At 42.3% G+C, this 26,137-nt stretch overlaps 1 protein-coding gene across 2 annotated transcripts; it reads left to right on the top strand.

The window, feature by feature from the left end:
• Positions 1-1,197: 1,197 nt before the first annotated feature.
• nova1 (NOVA alternative splicing regulator 1) lies at positions 1,198-24,732 on the top strand. 2 transcript variants are annotated; one of them, XM_085419936.1, is made up of 4 exons: positions 1,198-1,863; positions 8,686-8,829; positions 20,481-20,647; positions 21,020-24,732. In XM_085419936.1, the coding sequence occupies exons 1-4, from the start codon at positions 1,683-1,685 to the stop codon at positions 22,037-22,039; spliced, it is 1,512 nt and encodes a 503-aa protein (XP_085276062.1). In that variant the 5' UTR covers positions 1,198-1,682; the 3' UTR covers positions 22,040-24,732. The 2 variants fall into 2 exon arrangements, with proteins under 2 accessions (XP_085276062.1, XP_085276063.1); XM_085419937.1 differs by lacking the exon at positions 1,198-1,863 and adding an exon at positions 5,676-6,284.
• The last annotated feature ends 1,405 nt before the right edge of the window (positions 24,733-26,137 follow it).

Below are 26,137 nucleotides of genomic sequence, written 5' to 3'. Positions count from 1 at the left end.
CCTAAATCCTATCACCGATGGGATTCCATTTTGCCGTGATGGATCATCACAGTCTAATTGCCAAATACATTAAATCCTATATCTCAATAAACAATGATCACCTTTTCCAAGTGACCTCCCCTTATTGAACTGGACACTGGAGTCAGAGGTGTCACTGTTTTGAGTGACAGATGTCCTAAACATAGTTTGTTAGCCAGGCCTCAACTCAGCCAGCTGGAGTCAGTGTTGGTTCCTTTTGGAGCATTTCTGATGGAATTTCTTCCACATGTCGTTTATTTCGTCTTTCTCCCTTCACAGCAGATGGCCGTCCCTCCCTGAGCTGGTTTGAAACCTGAGAGGTTTCTTCCTGTTAAAAGGAAGTTTTTCCTTCCCACTGTCGCCAAAGTGCTTGCTCATATGGGGTCATATAATTGTTGGGGTTTTCTCTGTATGTGTTATTGTAGGGTCTACCTTTTATATGAAGAGCCTTGAGGCGACTGCTGTTGTAATTTGGCGCTGTATAAAAAACACTGAATTGAATTGGAATTACCTTTAGAGTGATACTATGTGATAGAGAGGTTTTTGATCAGATTAGTAGGAAAAAGATTTTATAAGTCAGCTTATTATGCAAATATTTGGGTTTTATGGTCGTAGCTTGTTAACTAAACTTTAGTTAAGCATTAGGCTTAACTTAGCATATCCACCCTCTCACCCAAATATGGCCACTTTTGGCTACAGAACTGAGGAAGTCTGTCCTCAGTGAAAATCATTATAACTTGTTTAATTTAAAAAGAATGAACAAAATCAAACAAAAATGGTTTAGCGTATTTCATTCTGATATGTTTACCTTTTTTCCCCCATGAACTCTTTCATTTAAAACATCCCGGAAACAATTCTTTCAAAAGTTACCTTCATTTCCATGTTTATTCCCCCCCCCCCCTTTTTTCTTTTTTTTAAAATGTTTCACTTTGTATGAATGTCTTATTGCAAAGATAGATTTCCAAATCGGCTTAAGCTTCACTCAAAAGAAAACCAACCAAACAAACAAACCAAAAACAAAACCGGCAAACTGACCATAAGAAACCTGGACTAAATAAATAATTTCAGTGTTCACACAGATGGTGAAAGAAAGAAAAAAGGAATGCAGCAAATTCACATCAGTCTTAGCTGATCTGGTCCCGTGTTTTTTGGCCGGTCTGTGGCACTGTAGTCCTCTCTGGAGCCCTCAAACTATATTTCTCCCCTCTTGCACTACAAAGGCAACAATAACAACAGCTGCACTCATCGCACTGGACTTAAAACAGAAGTATGGCGTTAAGAGAAGTTAAGAAAGACGTTTTCCACCTCTGCGAAGCTGTTGCACTTGTCTTCTCTCGGAGTGTGGGGTTGCTTTTTTTATTTTAAGGCGCGGGTTGTTTTGCGCGTCAACAATAAGGAGCATGCTGTTGGAGCGACGGAGAGCGCATTAAAAGAGCGCATTTCACTCAATGGAATTCTTATATTTAGCTCCGTGAGGGACCAGCCAGACGAGCAGAGGAAAGAGGAAACCCTGATCCTGGTGTTTATCGTTTTGAGACCGCTTCGAGCCCCCCAAACTTGTCGTTCATATCACGGTGCACGGCTATGTGGTGATGAGGGCGCTGTGAGTGTGTGAGAAAGACGGGGAAATAGCGCAATTTTATCTACAGCTCCGGAGAGGAAAGATGATGATGGCCGGTGGTGGTGGTGGCGGAGCAGCTGTTGACCACAACGGGATATTCACAAATCCAAATCTCCACAGCCTGCAGCAGACCCATATGGACGCCGATAACCCAGACTCCCGCAAACGGCCGCTGGAAACTCCGGCTGAGGAGGCCGGCTGTACCAAACGCACCAACACTGGAGGTAAGAGAAAAGCAATAACCAGCAGCCCATCCACCTCTTCTTCTCCACATTAACTCTGAGCCTTTGTTGTGCGCAACGGCAAAGCACAGCCTTCAGTGTGATACCGAAGCCCCATATGAGCAGTTCTGGGCGGCATGTTGGCTTTAACATGCAGCACCTGTGCACTTGGCACTTTGAGATACTGAGTGTGTTTATGGCTGTTACTTCATACGCTGCATGCTCGAGCAGCCCGACTGAGTGAGCGGCCTCCTCATCTTAGGTCAGCTCAGAATTTGAACTCGGCAACCTTTCTACTCCACATCTGGAGCTTTTGCTGGCAAGTTGTCATTCAGTAGACAGCTGATGATTTGTGTGCACCTTATTTAACATAAAAGTTCTCCGAAGTCTCTGTTCATCAGAGTTTGTGTCTGTTGGAACATTAGGCACGGGTTTCCTGCAGAGGCTATAGACAAATCTGAGGAGGAGTGACAGAAATGTCATCACAGTCTTCAAACGTTACCCTGAATGTGAATCAGTACTGATGCCTGGGCCCTGAGTCATAGGATCTGCAAAGCACTCACCTTTACCTTTGACCAGTACAAATATGACAAGTATGTGAGCCAAACTTTTAGCAGCGCACTGGAAAGGAAGCTGCTCTTTGATCTTGGACACTTTAGTGTTGATTTGTGAGCCTTTTAAAACAAGTGGAGAAACAACAGAGCCTATTATTGTGTTGGTGATTTGTGAGATTGGAGCATCATAATCCTGATTTATGCTGAGTTGGAGTTTTCTGATTTTTTTATTTTCTTTTTTGTGCTTTTAAGGTGAAATGAGCAAAAAAGCCAACAGATGAAACTCATACCACCCTGTAGGGTTTGTGCTCATCAGCACTTGCAGGCCCAATTCCTAGTAAACCCAGGTTATTTATAGGGTGTGCGCTGAGCCAGAACTCAGCATCTGTTTGGAATTGTTTTAGCCTCATGATGTCTGACATACCACCTTCTAGCTTGCCTCTGTATAATGATAAAAGAACAACTGTAAAACACTAGAACACTAATTGAAAGCATGTAAGTGCTTGAGAAGCAGAGCTGGGTGCTGTAGTCCAGAATCGTGCATGAGAATCTATGCATTAAATTGAAGGCAAACGTCATTTTAAATGGGGGAATGGTGAGGTGCAGGAGAAGGGTACTACAGAAATACTGCAGTGCTATTTGAACAAATTGATCCTGATTTGTTTTTGTGGAGGAGTGTGGAGCGCTCATGCTTTATTATTTGTCAGTAAGATGCTGGAGTGCAGCAGTGAGGATGGTTGATTCCAGCTCCTGTACATCTTATTCCAGCTCGTGATTGTTCTGGTCTGCAACTCACAGGGACCACTTATTCGAGAACTTGTTGTTAATTAGACGTCTGCAGAGAACGAGCAGTTTCTTCGCCATATGTCACTGAAATTCTTTTTGTCTTTGTGTCCCTGACAGCCCAGCACTCAGTGATGGCAGCATTATATCCCATTTCCAACAGTACAAGTGCATCTTTGCTGCACTTCACTGAACCCCAGAAATGTAATTTCAGCAAGATACGCAAGGACCATCGAGCTACCAGACAGTATTTTAGAACACATCCAACCACCATATGTCATCCATTAGCACCCCTAAAACCACTGTAGAAAAGAGAAGTCACGCAGCGTTCCTGCTTCTAGGAGAGTTTTCACCATTTAGCTGCGGCACAGAGACATTGCCGCATTGTTCCCATCCTGGTGGTGTGAATTGAAATTTTGAACATTTGGGTAGATTCTAAAAAAAAAATATATAAATCACTACACCGACAGCTCAGGTTTTTTAGTGCTGGGTTTTGTATGATGGCATCAGACAGCGTTTTACCAGCCCCACTCTGTGTTCATTTCTGCATCACGCCTCCATCGTATTTTCAGAAAACGCAGCCGCACAATTAATCGTGTGCTGATGAACGTCTAACTCTGAAGAGGCTGTCTTGTTGTCTCAGGGGTGATTCAGATGACTTCCTGAAAGAGATTGTATCAGTGTGGAGAATACCTGATTGCTTTATCAAGGAAAACAAAGTGAAAATCCCATTTGTAATCATTAGCGTCTCATCCCCAAACCTCCTCTTATTTTGAAAAAAACGGTGGACAGATAATTCACATAGCAAATTATAATGAGTGTGCATAAATAAATGTGAAGATTGAAGAACTTTATGAGCTTACTGTAGCATGTCCAGCTTTGAAGAAAAGATGTATGTTTGGTCTGTGGTCAGCGATGAAATGGTGTTTCCCTTTAAAATCTAAAGGATGCGCTGCTATGCATGCTAAAAAGCCCCTGGCAACTTAAGGCTAATTCAATTTACAACCAGTGTAGTAACATTTGCAGTTTAGTTAGCTAACCTGAGTATAGTCAAGCAGCACCTCTATATGGCCGCCTTGCAGCATATACTGCCTTTATACTGAAATCCCAGCAAACGTGTGAACTGTGTTTTATAATAATAAAAGCATCCAAAGCAATAAGGCAGAGTTTAACAGTTTCACTGAAACATAGTCGCGTATCCTTGCTTACCTGAAATGCACATTCAGATGTTTGTAACGGCCTATACAAAACAGCTGTTTCATAAATATCCCCCCTCTGCTTTATGTAACATTTTTTGATGTCACCTCCTGTTTCATCTCATATGATCTGCATGCATCGCATGTAACAATGCAAACCCCCAGCCTTTCTGTTAGCAGTAGGGCTAGACAGCCTGATAATCTTCAATCATGCTTGTAATCACCAAGCCCTTGACTACGTCTGATATTGATCATGCTATTCCTACCGAACCGATCATTAACATGACTGGCAGTTACAACAAAGAGAAGGAAGCCGTGCTCTTTCAAAGCCGATCCCCTGGTTGTGCATTAAGAGTTGTGGACACTGAATGAGGAAAAACACTGCTCCTCTTTTATCAGCGTTGCTCTTCTGTCCTTAAAGTGAACATCTTTTATTCGTTCCTCTTTCTAATTACCCACACTCTGAGCCCATGTTGCTGCCAAGCATGTGCCTTCCAAAAAGGTTGTGTGGCTCAGGGATTAGGTATGATCTCGTAATGTTGCTAATGGAAAGGTTGGCAGTGGAATGTGAGCTATTTTTCTTTTTTTAATTTTTTGGTGGGAAGGACACAGGTGCCCTTGCAGAGCGATGTGACGTGAGCGGACTGTGAATTTGCCAGGTGGCAGTTAAAGAGAGAATGAGAGAGCGATAGAAATGAAGACAGAGAAAAGCAGAGAGAGATAGACCATTAGGAGGGAGTGGAGTCTACAGGGGAACTGTGTCTATATACCAGAGCATCTCTCAGTGAATGAGACTGCTAGAATTTTCTGGAAGGCATTCCCTCCAAAGCCAAATGGGCCACGATGCTCAGGTTTGATTTGTGGATGAAAGTCATCAGAAAGCCAGGAAAAAGGCTGCTTTTTTAACAGTTTCCCTGGAAATCACCATAAAATGAACCTGCCACCCTCAGGTCCACACACAGACACTGACATGCTCACGCTGCAGTTTTTACACACATTTACGCTCGCTTGAGATACCTCTCGGTGTAAGATTTATAGTCGTAGTGATTGGCTTCATCACCCCCCTCCACCATTCTGCGGCACTGCCATTTGCAATGGTTGATGAGCCCCTCCGCCCTCTCAAACATGGCCGTCTAAGGGATTGGGGGTGGGGAAAAGGAGAGGAGGAGGGTGGGTGGCGTAAGGCACGCCGTCTCAGATCACTCCTCCTCCACCTCCTTCATCATCTGCTTATGTTCTCCATACACCTCTTCAGCCACTATTGAAGGTCACTCCACATGCTTCTGTGCTCAGCGCTGAAACCCGCTCCCTCCGCCACTTCACCTTTGTCACTTTCCACTAAAAAAAGTGAGTGAATGGACTGCCATACTTTATAGTGCTGCGTCAAAAGAGGCGGAGTAGGGGAGAAAATTCAATTTTTTGGGACCGGCATCAGGGGGTGGGGATATGACGTGCTGGAGGAAGCAGGCTACCCATTGGCCGAGCGAGGCGTCAGTCCTGCGTGCTGCTGCAGACAGACAGGCCACTCGATGAATATGGATGAGAGCAGCGAAAAGGGTGATGCGGCAGGGAAGACCCCCCCCTTCAAACCGATGCAGGCTTGAACAATGCGTGCCGTCTTTCACTGAAAACACCGAGAGCCTGCATTAGCATTTTCTTGGACAATTGAGGCTCTGGCCAGCTGCAAGCATGGCTCGGATGCTGCGGTGAAATCTCTTTTTCTGCACCCACTGATGAATTAGACCTCGGTGAAAAAGGTCGACTGGCCGCATTCCTCAACACTACCATTGCACCTATGCCTAGGCTAATGTTAAGATCCCATTTAGAGATTGTGTCCCGGCATTGATGGCGATCTGACAGAGGACTTGAGAAGCAGCAGATCTCAGAATGGGTAAGCCTCAAACTCTTTTTGTCTGACTTGTTGAATTGATCCATCGTGCTAGACTACATGCAATTTTACACACCGAGAGCTCGTTTGTTCATTATTGCTCATTTGAGTTCCGTCGTCCTTGCTGGCTGTCAGGAGCAGGTTAGTCCATTGAAATGCAGAATGGGTACTTGGAGGGGTAGTGAGAAGGAGGGAGTACGGTCACAAGGCATTTCCTTCTGACCCACCCCCCTCCAGTGACTTAACTAAACACATTTGGCTCAAAGTCCACGTCTCCAAGCCATCCTTCCAGCACTGGAAGCAGGGGTCTGAACTAACACCCCACTGGCTCAGCTTCCCAATGTGCCCCACTGCTCCCGTTCCCTGGCGGATTGCAGCAACAGATTGCCATGTTTACTCTACCACATGACGCCATTAAAACCTGTTACTGTGATCTCAGACACTAGGACAGAATTAATTATTGACTAATGACAGCAAACGTGGCTGTAAGGGCGATGGAGGGAATCTTAGTGGCTTCCTCCCCTGCTGGGTTTACTCTGGCTGAAGATGAGCAGAAAGTTACGCAGTGGGTTTGGGCTTGTCTGTCAACAACAGGTCGTTGGATGTTTAGATCCTGCAATCAGCATCACTCAAATGAATTTCTTTGTGTGGCTACGGTAGCCAATATTCGTGATAGGGTGATGGAGGGCTGAAAAGCTTTACAGCGACCATGTCAGTCATGAATCACGCTTATTTGTTCTCCAAGGTCATTTTATTGTTGCTCATTGTGAGAGAAGCAGGGGTGATTAGAGAGAGTTTTGCAAATCGTCCTTTTGTTCTGAGAAGACCAACGTATTGACCAGCACCACGAGCTGTTCATCACGTTCATATGTGTCATTTCATATTAATGTAGCAGTCCTGTGAATTTGGACAGCTCACACGAGTATGGACAATTAGGTGAAATTAACCATCATGGCATGGCAATCATGTGCATTTGTCAGAGCTGTTGGTTTTGGGTGATGTGCACCACAACAAGCCTGTGTCTGAATGAAACATGAGGGGCATATTAATGCAATAAGAAGAAGTAACGTGTAGGCTGTGAAATCCCTTCATGTCACAGTGCCATGTTCATTCACATCTGATTCTAATGAGGGCATGACTGAGGCAACAGGTTGGTCCACCTCAATCCATCCATCCACCGTGCCGGTCAAACTCCAACATTCGATACCCTCGGCTTGACACGGGACGCAGCGATGTGGTGACAGACGCCGTGGCTTTGCCGTCAAAAAGCGATCTTGTCTCTGTGCTTGAAAATGCATCAGAAATTTCTTCAGACAAACGTGGACAGTGCCTTTTTACATCTCTGCCCGCTCCAGTGACGTCACCCTTGAGGCAGCTGAAAAAGGATCGAACATGACGTCATTGCATCCAGATCAGCGTGCAAGGCAGATTATGTATCAGTGCTTTGGTATACTAAGTACGCACCTGTATCAAGTGTTTACTATGACGTCATTGGTATAATATCAGTAATTCAGTGGGTAAACCCAGCTGCCACGCATCTATAAATACAGCATATTTGATGCATTGTTGGCAGGTTCTTTTATTACATTTGGGCTCAATATGTGGCTGATTTGCTTTTTACTAGATTACACACTCAATATGATCGGGGCTTTCTTGGAAGGACACTTTGCCCACTTTGGGGTTGATTAATTCTTAATTGCCACTGTAGGAAAATGAAGTTCCCAAGCTAAAAGGCAAACGCGGGTTTGAAATTCTTCGAACTGACGTTCTGTCACTCACTGACTGCTACAAGCAAATGTAAGCCACAGAAGCCCCTTCCAAAATGGAGGAGATTTAGACCATCTTGGCAGTATACCCTTTGAGCAAATCTGTGGGATTGGTTCCCATATGTTCTCCACGCGTCTTCTAATTACAAAGGCTCACTCTGTACTGGCATCCATGAACTGTATGGATAATGAGTTTGTGTTTTTTACAAGATACATTTTCAGATTCAGACTGAACTGCTCCTTCTACTTTCCTGTTGTTCACGTGTGAGAAATGATTAGTAACACTGGGTTTGGCTTTGAATTCAGTCAGAGGTTGCAAAAACTCCTTGAAAATAGATAAATTTAGACCTCTGCAAACTGGAAAGGAGGTCATCATTTACTCTACAAGAAATCTGGGACAGGACACAGAACATGATCTCTGATAGAATGTGAATGTACTGAAAGCTACAAAGACTCAAAAGACAAAATCTACTTCTAGATCTTTCCAGAGTAATACAGGAACTTGGTTATAATTTTTATGTGAAAGCTATTTTTTCTTACTCTAGTCTTTTTTTTATGGTAACAGTTTGGTGTATACAAAAATTGCAGAGATGCTTTATAAGATGTGACCCTTTCCCGTTTTGTGTCTCTCTCCCCAGAGGAGGGTGAGTACTTCCTGAAGGTGCTGATCCCCAGCTATGCAGCCGGCTCTATAATTGGCAAGGGCGGCCAGACCATCGTACAACTGCAGAAAGAGACGGGTGCCACCATTAAGCTGTCCAAATCCAAAGACTTCTACCCAGGTAAGAATGAGCACTCTGTAATTAAGATTGATGATCACAAAGGCTCATATACACGAGTCGTCTGACTCATCACCCGGCCAAAGGAGCGACGTCGTAGTGGAAGACTGATTTTGATATTTCCTCTTCATTTGGCTTTGCAGGAATAATTGCACTACATTTTAATCACGCAGTAATCATGAACTCTTTGAACTTATTATCCTTTTGTCCTTGAGAGACTAAACATGCATGGAGATGTTACAGTGGCAGACAATTCCAGACTTTCTTTGAATTTATAAAATTACTTTTTCACATTTTCCTGCTGACAGCGATGTTGGAAATAAAAACAAGAAATGTGTGCTGGCAGTGACGGGGCTATGACACAGGGCTGAGCGATACGGGGGAAAAAATACATCTCGTTATCTTTAGGACTGAATGGCGATACATGATATGCGTTTGATATATGGTACAAGTGCAAATATGCGTGCTCTGTTAACAACAACAAAAAAGAAATTGTAAAAGTCATTTTTAATACTTTTGTTTTTCCACCAATGCTGCTGCAATTTTTAAGAAACCGTTTTGTAAAATCATTTTCCATATTTCTTCTTGATATTCAAAATCTACCAGGTCACCAGCAGCTCATATGATTAGGGTTTGTTGAATGCTGACTCCTTTCTATAGATAATCTGCTTATTTGAACACCCAAGAGGAAAAAGATTTTAACAAACAACCCGCAGTGCCAAAATGATTTTATAAGACTTTGTTAACGTCTGCAAATATTGGAATATTTGCTTATTTAGCATGTGGCAAAAACACAAATCAAACATAACCCTAGCTTGATTGCAGGTGACTTAATGGATGTTTAGAGGATATATTTTTAATTGTCTAAACTGTTTTCACTCAGTCAGGCACGGCTCTGTTTCTTTTAAGTGGGGCTGTATGAGATTCTGGTGCACAGTCAGTGTGTCGATGGCAGGGGCATGGACTCGAACAGGAGCTAAATCTTTGCTACAGATACTGCTTTAGTCTATTAATAGAATCAATAACAGTTTCAGTGTATGTCTAGAAAAGCTTCACAGTTTTACCTACTGTCAGCTGCTTTCCATGAAGAGGTTAAGGTTAGATGCATAAAACATGGGAGTTGATTGTTTGCTGTTGTCTCACCTTGTGTGACTTCGGTGTTTTAAATGGTTCGTTTGTATCCAAATGCATGAAAAACACAAGTCACACCAGCAGCCCCTGTTTTCTGTGAGGTAAGAATAGTTATTTATTCTTCAGCGATGTCCACTGGCTACTAGCTTCTTGTTTTTGTTCACATTAACCCACGGCATCAAACTTTGAGTTATTTCTTATTGTCGGAGCGGCGCTGTGTGTGTGTCCCTGATTGCTACAGGAGAACTTTGTCAGTGAAGTTAAAGCAAAGAGATACTGAAGAGGGCAGTGAGACGAGAGCTTTACTGTAGAAAACGTTTTATGTAATGTAACATAAAATCTCTAATATTGTCCCATACAGGCAGATTTTAAAAGTCTCGGGTGTCCCCAGAATAAAATTCAAATATCAGCCCAACATACTACACAGATGGTCGTTTTTTTTTAGTCTTTTTTTTTAAAATAGCTGTTTCAGTTTCTGTAGACTCAAATTGTACTGGAACAGCTGCTGCACCTGTCCGTTTCAGGAAGATGTCTGTGAATGACAGAGAGGAGCAGACAATAGGAGCAGTGCAGTCGGTTAGTAGACGACATGGCTGCCGATACAATCCTGAATAAAAACTGTCCACGGCTTCTTTCTCTCTGAACGATAACTTAACATGTAAATAGAGCCACATTCTTAGCGCAGTCTTTTTCTTGTATGTGAATAAGTAGCTTGTCAGATAGTGTTACAGTTACAAAAATCCAGATTTTAGCAGTGCAGAGCAGCACGTCTGTGTCTTGAGTGTGTTAGGTTCCGGGCCACATTTGATTCAATATTTCATAGTAGTGGCCATGAAAGTAGACTTTGAAAGTAGACTGACGCACATAAAGTACCATCACAGATAGTAACACACACTCACTAGTTCACTATTTGTTGTAAATTGTTCCTTAAACTTTGTACAGGTCAGGGTCTTCCTTCATCATTTCATTTTCCCTAGAGCGCTAACCTGTGTGCATACAGTCAAAGCTAATAATTACATTAAACACGCAAGCCACATTAGACCCATGAATCAACAACGGGATTGTCGTGGTCCACTGGAGACAGGTGTTCAGGTGATGGGAAAACATGAAAGTGTCTACTTATTGGCTATTTTAATTTTCATTACTTTATTTGCTGTCACAGATCCTCAAATCTCGGGGTCAAGCCCCAGATGCCACACATGACTCTGTGGCTTATCTCATGCTATACTTAAAAATGTATCAGAAATCTTTTCATATAAACACGGACAGTATTGCATGTAGGGCCTTTGGGTTTGTGCTACGTAAGTAAAATTTTGCTTTCAGCAGCATCTGGTTGCTTTAACCAGCTAGAATGGCTTCAGGTCCTGGTATAACAAAAACACAAGCCCCCAAAACACTGTAAGTACACCCTACAGTTAAACTGATAGTGATCTTTGTTGATAAAAATTTGCTTTGTTGCATATCTAGCCAATCCCTGTTAGCAGCAGGCTATGATCCTCCACTTTCACTGACCTCAGAAAAAGTAAAGAGTGAGTGGGCAGGACTATGAACGAATTTTAGCTCAGCTGCTATTGGTTACTTAATCTCTTTATAGAAAAAAAGAGAAGATTCTTATTGGCTTGTAACACTGGAAGGTGGTTTGTTGCCAGGGTCCCAGACGAATGCTGACATTAGATGATTTTAAACTTCAGAAATCTTATAACACCATAAAAACTCATTCTCATGACATTTAACCTTTTTAAAATATCGATATCTCGCCCAGCTCTATTATTGCAGGGAACAAAAGTCCCGTTGCTGGGAGGTGAACCAGGTTCAAGAAATGCCAAGCTTTCTCGTATTCAGCGCGGTTACATAGCTAGCAGGTTGCGCATTTATTTGTTATATGTATTTATATCATTGCAATACATCAACTGTCTCACACTTCTGGAAAAATTATGCAGGGCTGCCATCTTGTTCGCCTCCTCTGAAATGCAAGTGCAAATGCTGTGCTGCAGAGGAGATGCATCCAAAGCATTAGCTGTGTTGGAGGGTGTCACTCAGACCAGGAGACGGATGTCCGTGCAGCTCACTGACCCCTATCATACGGAGGTCAAAGCTGAACCATCTTATCCTCCAAACACAAAACGCCTGAGTTGTAGAGGAGTCTGGCTGTTTGTCCTTCATACCTCAGAGGACACTTCAACCTGCTGAAAAATAACAGGTGCTTAGCGTCTTGCTGCTCATTAGGTCCAGATGTTTTCTGTGATATCTGATGCAAGCAAATAATCCCTGTGTAGGAGTGTACTTTTAGTTTAGATGTATTGAAGAGCAAATTACCTCTTTTGATGGGAAATGTAGGTGTGTAGATTTGTGAGAAAGTCTCCAGATGTGTTCACATTGGACTTACAGACAGTTCTCAAATTGCTTTTAGCAGCTGCTACATGCTATCCTCAAATTTTTTTTTGGAAGTTTTGAACACTGAACACTTTGTATTAGGTTATTTGCTTGGTGACAGCAGGATCATCCCAAGGTTCCTTTAATTTAACTACACGGTATCGTTTGAATGTGGCCTGTTCCTTTGGGACCTGGATGTGATATACAGACCCTGTGCACGAGAAAATGCTAACTTCCTGGTTTGAGACCGGATGTGGGGTTGTACATTTCCGGTAGCTTTACTTTGCGGTCAATCGCTACTGCGAAGATATACTCCAAAATCATGTCCAAAACTCGGAAACGGAAAGATCGCGTTAAGTTACAAAGAGCAGAAGGTGGGAACACTCACCACTGTTGTGTCATAAAAAAATCTAATGATCAATTTTGACATTTAAAGAGTTTAGATCGATCAGTTGTTTACATCACTCAACACAAGCAGAACTGCATTACTGCAGCAGAAGACACATCGTCCACATTCAGAAGCACATCTCTGTATAGTGACTGGTCTCATGATTTAAACAGGCAAATGTTCAGCATTCAAACTACAGGTGAAGAATAGTCAAACCAGATGTTTCCCCGTTATGTCGATATCAGCTAGTCAAGTACACACCTACACAGCATGTTAACAAACCGTGAAAAAAAGCCACACAAAAAATGAACGAATGCTGGTAACGGTTTCTATACATTAGTATGTACGAAGGGTATGTTGTGATTTGCCTTCAAAATTACAGTGGTCCCTCGCTATAACGCGGTTCACCTTTCACCTCGCTGTTTCGCGGATTTTTTAGTGCAAGTTTGCATGCTTATTTTCACGTCACATTGTGTCCTGCGTCCTGATCGCTGCAGACGATCTCCTCCGTGACGTCTCTCCTGTACAGTACAGAATCGCTGCATCAATCGTTAGCAGTGTGACTCTGAAGTGCAGTGCTGTATGTCCACGATGTCCACGAAACGTTTTGCACCGTCAAAAAATAAAGTTGTCTACTTGATTTCACCTATCGCTGGTTATTTTTAGAACACAACACCCGCGATAAACGAGGGACCGCTGTTTACAGATACTGAGAAATATAACATTTGAATCCATTTTCTCTTTTGCTCTGAGGCGCGGGGGAAAAAATTATCGACAAGTCGATGAACATCATTTACAGATATATTGGGTAAATGCCCAAGACATCTATAGAAATGTAAATCGCCGCTTGATTTATTCATTTGCTTAACTTGTTTTGGACCGTAAACAAGGCGCGAATAGGACACCGGAAACAAAGCTCCCCACAGGAGTTTCCGCACCGGAAGTAGCATATGCTAACGTGCACATAGTCTATTGGATGTACTGGACTGCGGCAAAGAATTACTGAACGCTGGGGGAGAGGAGAATGAGGATGTGTTGGGAAATATTTTTCCACCGTGTTTCTGTTAACCACGGTGAGAGGATACATGTTTGGAGGGCATGGCTTGAAATTCTCAACAAAGGAGGCCAGCCATTTTGAGGGAATGGATTACAGCTACTACTCAAGCACTGGAACAAATGAAAGGAGTGATATGTATATCCTTATTTCCCGCTTGGTCTCTGGATGTGCTCATAGGCCACCACCTGCTCTGCCCATCCCCCTACTCATCATCGTGTTGAGTGAGAAGAAGAGTTCAGGGAGAGGGAGCTGGCAAGAATTTGATTGGGTGGTTGTTCTGGCCCACACAAGTCAAATTAGGACTGCTACTGTACAACAGTTGAGAGCGCTGCTTTATGAAGTAGCCTGTGGAGACTAAACGATGCTGATTTAATTCTTCTGGATTCCTAAACTTACGTGCCACATCTGTGTGACCTTCAGTGATGAATCTGCTGCATTTTGGGTTAGCGTAGCATGCTAATGCCATTGCACACAGTTCACACCATCGTTGCTCACCCACCAGCAGACTGAGCTCGCTCACAACGCTCAAAATTGCATCCTAAAGAAACCAGTGCAGCCATTTTCTTTTGCAGTTTTCTCTGTAATGGTTCTCACCCTCCCCACATCACCCACCCATCAGTGGACAGCTTCAAACTGTGAATTCAGTAGTCTTGGAGGGGATCTGTACAACCGGGCCCTGCTGCGGCCGACTGTGATGGATGACCGGAGATAGTGAAGGGTGTGGATGATGCATGATTGTATGTGAGCGTGGGGACAGCAGGGCAGGCCCAGAAATAGCCTATTTCAATCTCTCTCTGTGGACTTGACCCCTCCCAGCTGCACCCGAGCTTCTCCAGCACGCGCCAAGTTTCCCCTTCCCTCCTCTCCACACACTGTTTTGTTCAGATTTGGTTCCTGGTAGTCAGGAGAGTTCGGGCCAGATACCATGACATAATTCTTTAGCTAAACTTTAGTTTGCGTGCTCACTTTTTAACACATGAATGCTGACTCTTTAATGACCTGCCAGCCTCATCTGAGATGTTCCTTGATTGTATTACTGAAGCCTGTATAAATGCTGTACACTATGCATTAAGCACATATACATCTCTGCTTGCACCTTCTTTTACACACACACACACACACACACACACACACACACACACACACACACACACACACACACACACACACACACACACACACACACACACACACACAAGCAGCTGCAAAGAGACCCGTGGGAGTTTGGGATTTGAACATAAACTTAGAGCCAGATTTCAACCCTTTACTTTGTGCAGTTGGCCTGAGGTCTTTTCTTCAAAGAAGAGCAGAAAAAGAAACTGTGTTAAAGTAAACTTTCTGTTTTACTATCTATGTGCATCACATACTCATGCACCCATATGGACAGTGTCACTATAGGTGAGGATTTCAAACTGATTAAAACTGGAACTTTTCCCAGGTTTATGGCTGTGCCTCCAGTGACTCATAATTGTGTGCTATTGTGTCTGTGCTGTTCTACTTTCTGGTGCTAATATGATGCAGAGAGCAAGATGACCTGAGCTGCACGTACAATACAGGATGTATCATTGCATTAAAAAAAACAACACAATCACTGCTGTTCTTGGTGATTGACAAAGGTCAGCTGATTAAAAGGACACCAGTTTTACACTCAGAGGTCAGTTTACTACAGACCCCCACCCCCCTGTTGGGTTTTGTCGAGGGAAAAAGAGCTGTGTGTAAATTTGCACACATGGCTTAATAAACCGTGAATAGAAATTTCCATGCACAGAGTTGCAGTCTGCACACAGATTTACAAATGACGTTGTCCTTCACAGGACTTCTGTGCAAGCCTCAAACTGAAAGGTTGGTTTTGGAATGAAGAGTAAAGTAAATATAATGTTACACCATGAAAGCTGTGAAATGCCCCGTGCAAAACTAATACTAAATGTTATAACTTAGTATTAAACCCAACGAAATAGACATTTTTAATCAATGTCAGTCAGTGCAGCGCTGGTTCCAAACTGGTTCTGTCTTTTGAGTAACACCCTACATTACAGCAGTGGTTTAACAATTAAAAATTATGTAGCACTACAAGCAGCAGTTAAGGTAATGGATGCATACAATCTGCCTCTCTATGTCAACCACTGCAGAATTTATTTTTTGTTGTAGCCCCTCCCATACCCACTAGTCACTGGTTCGAAGCTTGGGCCCTCCAGGTTTTTTGGCACCAGTCTTTTTTTTTCCTGGGTGGAAGTAGGTGGAACTGGCCGTGGATTGGAGACTGGTACAACTGAAGGATCTTGTTATATTGTAAGGTCAGGTATTGCTAGACCTCGACTTGGCTGTAACACACTACCTTTTGTGCTACATTAGCAGTTGGTCTAGTCACTTGTTAGTGACCTTATTTATTTGACAGTACGCTGAAAGGTAATTTCTTTTTGAACCTCCATCTGAGGTTCTGCTACCTGCAAATACTTTATTTCTTAACTTTTGTACTTTTATTTTTTGAGTCATAAATGTCATGTAGCATAAAACTATTATTCTCATTTTCAGTGGTTCATAAACAGTGTGGGCACCACTGGTTTGGTGGGGAACTGCTGGAGATATGCAGTAAAACTAAGGCAAATGAATGTGATCTGTTTAGGGAACAAGAGTTTTCTGTTGTTATCTACTAACCTCAATTTCAGTAAAAGACAACTTGATCCTTTTTAAATAATTGAGAAGACATTTTCAGTGTTAGGTGTTAAAAAAAAATGCCACTGCTTTAAGCCAGCTTCCTCCTGATTAGCTTTCCATTGCAAACAAAAGGGTAGGGCAGCAGGTGTGTGGGGTTCCTGTTCTCACAGCTAGTGTTGATATGACCATATTTGGAATAGCTGCTCTTCATGAAATCAGACAGAATCTTTTTCTTACAGAAATCCCATTAGTGCCGACAGTGAGAAAGAGGGACTACTTGTCTCATAGTGTCCTAGAACCCAGTGCATTGGTGTCTAATTTAGTGGCTTATTTTGTTGTGCTGGATGTGTTTACTGTGTTTTTTAAAAGATTGACAGTGGGATTGGCTGAAACTTTTGGTCAGGCAAAAATGGAATATTTGTGGATATCAATGGCGGATTACAAAAAGATCCCCGCATTTAAAATCAGTGTTTACATTTTGGAGAGGCATGCCATGTTGCAACAACATGGCATGAATATATTCAGAATGGAGCTTTCCAACAAAGAATTTTCGGCTCAATTTGTAGTGTGAATAATTACTTGGAAAATCTGCTGATGTGATGACAGTAATTATGGGTGATATTTTTTGTGTGGCAGGCAAGGAGTCTAAATAAATCAGGCAAACGATTTGGACTAATGCAGATGTGTATTTTCTGTCAACTAGAGAGAAACTTTGAAACTTTCTTACTTTAGGATGGAGATAGAAGACCTAAGTCACTGGTCTCGTGGGGAAAGCTGAAGACTGAGATGTTTGATCTCAGGGGCACTGACACATTTCTCTCTGTTGCTGCCGGTCTTACTCTGTGACTCGAGTGGAGCTTTTCTTACAACACTGTCATCTGATGCACACAATCGAGGATGTGAAAAGGGTGGGGGGGAAAATTCAGACAGTTTCACATCCTCTGTATAGTGACTCATTAGTGACAAAAGTTATAGTAACACATCATGAGATGTGCTCTTAGCAAAAACAACCGTATTGATACGGGAGCAGAATTGTCAGTCTGTGAAAACCTTTGCAGAAGCAGAGACGTTTAACTGATAACTACTGTAGCAAGCAAAGCAGAAGGACCTCTTCAGCATTTAATGCAGAAACAACAAAGACTCGGGGCAACGTATCTTCTAAGGATGCGTTACATCACTTAAGATGGCCTAGTTTATGGGGCTTTTTCAAGGAATGAGGTTGCTCAGTCTAAAAAATTATAGTAAGTCAGGCTAAGGTGAATTTATTGAAGTCGCAGTTCTGTGTGGGTGTGATTCAATTTTGCAAACAGACTGGTTCCTGGGATTTTGTCCTTGTTGTTCGTATCCTGACTGCATATTAAAGTTCAATTCATACACAAGAATTAATCTTTTTACCATTTCCTCCAGCATACTTGCTATTAATAAACGTGATAGAGAAATGGAAGCAATTAGGCTTAATAGGGAATAACACCCACTGTTCAGTCACAGATTCATTTTCTAATGGCTGGGCTTTTCCCCCAATGCAGCATATATCTAGAAAGTATTGTGTGTTTTATATAATGAATGATATCCATTATCATTATGAAATATTGCTAATAGTGTTCTGTGATACATGTGCTGACATAAGAGTCTGCAGCCAGTGAAGCACTTGCACGCACAAGCTGCAGTCTGTCACTTTGTTATTTCATGAAGGACAGGCAGGTGCAGCAAAACACTAAGAGATGCCAAATGAGCTTTTGTTGCCACTGGTGCTAATATACTATAACTGTGTGAAAAAGTATGGTGGGAGTTAAAAGAGTAAGAGTACAATGATTGTGAAATTTAGCTTATTCCTGTTTTTGTGTGTGGAGAACAAAAACAACAAAAATCTTCATTAGACATAAGTAGGGCTGCAGGGTGCAATTTATGTGACGAGTGTGTGCGTTACCGCTAGGTTAACACTGTACTTATTAGCATCTTGAGCTTAATTCTTGCTGTTTTAAACAGAAAGTGTAACATATTCTGATTTTTCTCCACTTACATGAGTGAGCAGGCTTGTTTTAGGTTTAGCTGCTGTTGCTGACAGATGCAGATGGCAGTGAAGTTGTAAAAAGCATCTGCTTGTTATAAAACTTTTATTCAACCCAAAATGTTTAAATATACTAGTTTTGATATGTTCAGAATGGAAGCTTAAAGCTTGGAAGATTACATTTGGTGGGATATGATAAATGGAGTTGTACTTGCATAGTGCTTTTCTACTCCAATTGAGCCCTCATATTTTTCTTTACCACTTTTCCCTCCAGTGACACAGTACCTTTATTCTATGCTTAAGTGCTTTGCCTAACTGTCAAACACACATTCATGATCTGTTAGACGTGTCGGGGGAAACTCGGAGTTCAACATGTTGCCCAAGTGTACTTTGACGTGCAGACTGGAGGATCCAAGGATCAAATCACCAATCTTCTGATTAGCAGACAACCTGCTCTACCTTCTGAGCAACAGTCGCCTCATTTGACAGACATGGTAACTTAATGTTTTTAGATATGACTTGTTGGTTGATGAGCTGTGATATGGAAACTGCTGCACACTTTATCTGCCTTTTGGACTTCTGTCAAAATCCAGACACACCTGTGATTTCATTGACATGGTGTCAGTTAGTTTGGAGCTGACTCAAGAGTAGAATTTCAGTCAATCTCTGGATGGGTTAAGTGATTGCCTTTCTCCTGATGAGAATAACACTGTCAACTGTCTGACCAATAAGAATTTAGTTGGATGAGATGATATCAACAATCCAGTCGATTCTGAGACGTAAATTAACTCTGATGTGACGTGGGCTGATATAGGTGGTTGATCGATGTATACACACCTAATAAAATGTAAAAGGACCAGTCTCCAGCCGTTTCATTTATTGTTCTGCTTACATGATGCAATACTGAATGTCTGTTATCAGGAACCCAAAAGAAACAAAGGAAATAAAGTCTAGTGCAGTACATGTGAACTTTTGTCCAATTAGATTTTCTTGATATGCTTGGACTGACCTATTGACTGTCTAAATACATTATTTGACATGTCTGTGGCATGAAGCTGATAACATGTGACATATTTTCACTAAGTATTTCCTAAATTGCTGGAGGACAGATGCAGATATATGTATAAAATATTGAAATTTAATTAAAGATGGAAATGCCAACAATGAGGCTCTTCAGCTGTTCTTATCATTGGTCATGTTGCTTTCATTGTTTACTCAAATGTAATCCGTGTGTCACGCCGGCAAAGGAAATCGAGAGACATTTCAATTTCAGCCAGAAAACAGAAAAGCAGAGCAGGAAGCTTGATACAAAAGGAAGAGTGTTTTAAAAATCGTGCAAGCGAGTATAAAGGACTCACTGTTGCATCACCTGTTTCCATGGCTCAGCCCCTTTACCATGGCAACAGAATGCCGGTTGGGTCATCAATGTGGGTGTAGAAAAAAGTCCAGAGGAAGGACAACTGTGTGTTTAGTCTATTAGAGCTGCAAGGCAAGGACAAGCTGAGTGTTACAGCACTGAAAGTATTACATCATTCAAGAGGAATCCTTCTCCCCCCCCATGGCTTGCTAACCAAGCATGGCTCAGTCTTTCAGCTGTTTCTCTATTCAGAATCAGAATCAGAATCAGAATACTTTATTGATCCCTGGGGGAAATTATTTTTTGTTACAGTGCTCCATTTTAAACCAACATTAAGACAAGACAGACAATACGCTAACTAAGAATAGTACAATATATACATATATATACATACATACATACATAAGTCACTTATAAATAAATATTTGGAAAAGAAACATGTGTAGTTGTAGCAGCAAACAGTGTGTTGTGTATTGATTGGATAAATGGAGGAAGCGAGCAATAGCTTAGTAATTGGGTGTCTTTGTGATATGTCAAAGAGCAGTCTTCATTGCCAAGACATCTTAACATAAATGTAGATTTTAGTTCAGTCCAAATCCCTTAAATCTGCTTGCCAAGTACCCGCTCAGAGCACGTTAGAGTAACCATTCTGCTGTGTTTGTCCTATCCTGCTCTCTCGTAACAGGAACAACAGAACGAGTCTGTCTGATACAGGGTACGGTCGAAGCCCTCAATGGTGTCCACAACTTCATTGCGGAGAAAGTTCGCGAGATGCCCCAGAGCGCCCAGAAACCAGAACCAGTCAGCATACTGCAGCCACAGACCACAGTCAACCCTGACCGAGTCAAACAGGTGAGATCCTAGGCAGTTAGTGGGGTCATCAGGGTGTGCATTCACTGTGTGATAGTAACACTTCATTTCCACAACACCTCGTTTATTAGTTGTGAGTAATAGTTGTGCTCTGGGCCATGACCCACAGTCTGGTAGGGTCAGGAAAATGTGAGGGTATATGGTTATTTTTACCTCCAGTTTTTCATAGCTAGACAGAGCCGTGTGGCAGCTGCAGCTTAAACCCCTGGGATTAACAAATCGCTGAGTAAAGCGGGGGCTGGTATAGTACTCTGACTCACTGAGAGACATCCCTCTTTCTGTCAGCCATTTGAGGCATGGTATATTCCTCATGTTATCTTTTATTGCTACCAAAGTGTTTCTGTTTCTCTACAGGCTAAATTGATTGTGCCCAATAGCACAGCTGGGCTGATCATTGGCAAGGGTGGAGCCACAGTGAAAGCGGTGATGGAGCAGTCAGGGGCTTGGGTGCAGCTCTCACAGAAACCAGAAGGCATCAACCTGCAGGAGCGAGTAGTAACCATCAGCGGGGAGCCCGAACAGAACCGAAAGGCCGTGGAAATCATAGTGCAGAAAATTCAGGAGGACCCTCAGAGCAGCAGCTGCCTCAACATAAGTTACTCCAATGTTTCAGGCCCAGTTGCCAATTCCAACCCCACTGGCTCCCCCTATGCTAATACAGGCGAAGTGCTGCCCAATGCAGCTGCAGCGGCTGCCACTGCCTCTAGCCTTCTGGGTCAGGCCGGATTGACAGGAATGGGCGCCTTCCCTGCCGCCATGTCCAGCTTATCCGGTAATGATCTGCTGGCCATCACCTCAGCTCTCAACACACTGGCCAGCTACGGCTACAACACTAACACCCTCGGCCTGGGCCTCAACCCAGCAGCTGCTTCAGGGGTCCTTGCTGCAGTAGCAGCTAGTGCTAACCCGGCTGCTGCTGCTGCAGCTAACCTTCTGGCCTCCTATGCTAGCGATGCCTCCAGCAGTGCGGGCCACCCTGCTACAGGTCTCGGTGGGTTTTCCTTGGGGTCTCTAGCAGCTGCTACTGGGGCTTCCAACGGTTACCTAAATGCTTCATCCCCACTGATGGCCTCCTCCCTATTGGCAACAGAGAAGCTGGCAGATGGTGCCAAGGACGTGGTTGAGATTGCTGTGCCCGAGAATCTGGTGGGTGCCATCTTAGGGAAAGGAGGGAAAACGCTGGTAGAGTACCAGGAGCTAACGGGAGCCCGCATCCAGATCTCCAAAAAAGGAGAGTTCATTCCTGGTACTCGGAACCGTAAAGTTACCATAACAGGGTCGCCAGCCGCTACGCAAGCAGCACAGTATCTGATCAGCCAGCGGATCACCTACGAGCAGGGCGTGCGCGCTACCAACCCACAAAAAGTGGGCTAAAAGGAAAAAGAAGAGGAAAGAAGGAAAGGATGAAGACAGAGATAGAAGGGAATTGAGAGAGAGTCATAATGGATAAGGAAGAAAAGAAACGTCCAAATATCTGTTCAATATTTCAGTATCAAATGAGAGAATCACAAAGGAGGAGGTGGGGGAGACAACCAAGATAAGTGTGTGTGATATGTGAATGTGTTTTTAGGACTGACGTCCTGATGTTTTTTAAAAGTTTGTGTCGAGTCCTTTTGATGATGGTGATCAGAGTAAGCTGAACTGGTCCACTGCCAAGCTGCAGATTCAAGGGTGAGGCCAAAGGGTTTCACCCTCCTCCAAAACCTCATAGCTTTTATTTTATTTCTTGTGTTTGGTTTTGTTGGTTTTAATTTCATTGCAAACCTCGGCTCCCGGTGAGTTGAGTGTGTCAGATGAAGTTCCAGCCAGCTAATAGAGCTGTTTTACAAACCTTGCTTGTTGTATACAATGCAGAAGGCATTGTGAACAGGGGTGTGGTTTTATGACACGCACCTGAGGTCATCTCAGTTTATGGGGAAGCAATCTGAGAATAATTTCTAAAAAAAAAAACAAAAAAAACATCTTTGTTGACATATGTTCAATTCTGGCTCATATCATAATTGAAGTTTCTAAATCTGGGTATTTTATATTTTCATCCTTTATTTATTGACATGGTCTCATTCAAACACAAATAGATTATTTAAACCTGTGACTGCAGGTTGATCTGAATGTAAAAACATTATTAGACTATTGCTATTTTTTATTTACAGGGATCAAATATTGTGTTGCAGTGAAAGAAATGTATAACTCAAACCCAGTCTGAACTTCACTGTTGCTGTTCGCAAGTATAGTTCAGGGGTTAAATAATCAATGTGAGAGGATAGAGGAGACACACAGGAATGTATAAATATATTTTACACGAACACACATAGACGATGCTCCCACAAACGCACAAACACTGAAACATAGTTGCATATTCAGTCACAAAACATGCAGAAATATGTCATTTAACCCATTTTTGGTGCTATAGAATTAAGTTGATATCTCCTTTACCATGGAATCAGAATCTCTCTGTGGCGACTAACCTTGCGACTTATTTTAAAAAGAGCTGCTGTCTCGTCCAGCCATTAGTAGCCCATTGGATCTGACGCAGCCTCTCACGTAATGACAAACGATCGATTTCAGGATCAAAGATGAAGAAAGCAATCCAGTCTTAATAATTAAATCCATTCAATGCAAATCTTTTGTTCTACCTTAGACATTTGTAACTCCCTAGATTTAACTGAAAGCTCAGACTACCTTCAAGCAGTGTGTCTAACCAGTTCAGTTCGCAAAAGGAACAAAGCACTACAAAAGCATTTTGATAAGTAAAGCTGTATGAACCAATGTCTGTGAACAAAGAAACTATTGCCTTTACATTAAGGGTACCAAATAGTCAAGAGACATACACTAATGAAAGGGAAGTAAAACGACACTTGAAATAAAAAAAAAAAAAGAGGCTTGGATTCACTTTTTGTGTGAGCCGTCCTTGCCAATTTGCATTAAGACAAAAAAGGGAAAAAAGGATGATTCTGCAGTTCATCCAGGCAGCCTTTTATTGTTCCCAAAACATGTTAACGCTCACTAACCTCAAGTGAAGCACATATTACAACATAAAATGTTTTGGCATTGTTGTCTTTTATGGGCAATTGTTTGTCTGAGGCAGGCAGGCTAATTGTCTTGAGTATTTCCAAGCACTCGAAGATTACCTTGGCTTCCTTCTGTGCTGCTATCCATAGTGTTCATCCTGAGTACACTGGGTCTCTGAAGACTGCACTGTGAGACATTAAGAACACAATGTAAGGTGTGTCTATCCCTGCTTGGGACATAAGTATATTTTAATGTGCACATGTATGTCACATACACAAAAACTACCAATACTGACAGAAGGGATATTGCCACAAGAGCATTTATACTCAAGCATCTTGTGACGTTTCTGTTTACCAATGCACTGCACTTAAATTAGCAGACATTTTTTCCCAACGACAAATTATTCCCATCGCATTTTCTTGCACAGTCCTGTTATGTCCACACCCCCCCACCACCCAGCTCTAAAGGCATCTTTCAATTGTTGTCCCCATCAACCCAAGCTCTATGATCAGCTTTCTGAATACACAGCTGTGAGGGTTGGTGCTGAGTTATGTCCAAGAAAACCAGAACCACACCCATGTTTTGGAAAAATTTAATGAAGAGCCTTTTCATTATCACGAATCATGTTTGAAAGTCAAATGGCTATGAAAGCATTCGAAATAACTCTTTGTGTCTGAACATTGTGCGTGACAACTGCAACAGCTGTGAGCCTTCTTAAATCCTCCTGTGTCTGGAGGGCTTCGCAGTCATCCATTAATCCAATCTGGCCACCAGTGAATTCACAGCATAGGCTAACCTTTTACTGCCCAAAATTTTAGCATGTAATAAGATACAAGCACAAAACAAGGATATGTTCTATCAATGCAACTGGACTGCTTGACTGCAGAGAGCTGTCCTTCGACGGCTCTCTGATCGATACATCGTGCCAAACGCTATTTCTCTCTGCCCCTCATTAACTTTCCTCTTTCTCTCAACATTTTATTCCCCTGCATGCTGTCGTTTCTCACTGTTCTGAGATTCCTCCTGTGTCCTACTCCCTGTCCGTGCTTCTTCCTATACTGTGCTCTCCCCCTCTTTCTCCTTCCTCCTGTCTTGTCTTCTCATGGGTGGTGTGTTGGATGTGCTGCTGGTGGGCAAGTTATGCACTGTAGGTCATGAGGGTATGAAAATATTTCTGCGGGCCGCAAAGTTCACAAGGCTAACATGCATAGAAAACACCTGCCTCCAAAAACTGTGACACCCACCAAGACCAACCAGCAGCGTCAGCTCAAAGTATCAGATTTCCTCTCTAAGAAGAACAAGCAGACAGGTTTAGATAGTGAACTATGGCCTTTCAAGGGAAGAGGAAGCGTTGTTTTTTTCCCAAAAGAAAGCGAGTCAAGGTCGAATAAATATTCATACACTGGCTGAGCTCAAGTTACAGCCTCCAAAAGAAAGCATAGTACGGACAGAGCGCATAGGTTAGCGAGAATAAGGTGGGAACTCGTTTGTGACCTCAAGCCGAAACAATGACATCCTTTATGCATATCCTCTTATCTGAAAATGACTAGACTTCATTTCTGTGGAATACAATATGTCATGTCATATGATCTATATGTACTTTATTGTAGCTATTCTAGTTTGTAGTCCAAATGCAGTCCAGCGTTGTCGATACAATGTGAAACTATGTTATATTTGTGTGGATGATGAGAGTGCCAACTAAGCCTGATTAAGATTAGCTTCGCGATTTGTTTGTGCATTACGATGACTCATCATCGACCGGTGGTGTCCATATTTCTGTCATTGATGATTTAGTTTGACAGTAAGAAAATGTAAAGAATATTGGAAGCAATATAGTAGCATGTTGTCCTGTTTTGTGTTTTATGTCTGTTGTATGAACCTTTGAAATTACTAAGATTTTGAATGAATAGGTTTACATGTACTTTTTGTAAGTTATGAAAATGCTGCTATTTGATAAGTAAACTATACAAAATATTTTAGTTGAAAAGATGTCTGGTCTGTTGATTAGAAACATGCTCTAAAAGGCTGGAGCATAAAACGAGGTGTATAGAATACTATACAGTATTGGTAAGATAGCAAAAGTAATAATAGACTCCATAGTACAACCTGTGCCAAACTAGACCTCTGCAGCTTCTGAAATTGTAGATGTGCGATCAAATGTTAGATATCAATAACTTGTTTAGAAGTGCTGATCAAGTGCCAATCAAACACTGTCTTTTAAGTTAAGAAAAGATAATCAAATACATGACTTAAGAAAACAAAGGACAAAGAACTTTTTGTGCGTTGTTTTATCCCATAGGTACATAGAGTAAGAGTTAAAGATTGTGATTTTTATGGATCCATGTTGTTTTACACTCCATGCATCCCTTGTGTGTTTGTTTGACCTGTGGCTTAAGTACTGCTGTTTTCTCACAAATGTCTCTATAGGCCAGCATGGACTAAGCATAACATGTTATAAGCATT

The sequence above is a fragment of the Rhamphochromis longiceps genome, linkage group LG10, assembly GCF_057381845.1.
Source record: "Rhamphochromis longiceps isolate RC_006_pf linkage group LG10, R_longiceps_female_GT1.1, whole genome shotgun sequence".
NCBI lineage: Eukaryota > Metazoa > Chordata > Actinopteri > Cichliformes > Cichlidae > Rhamphochromis > Rhamphochromis longiceps.
Note: the sequence above shows the minus strand (reverse complement) of the source record. Positions and strands in the feature narration are given on the sequence as shown.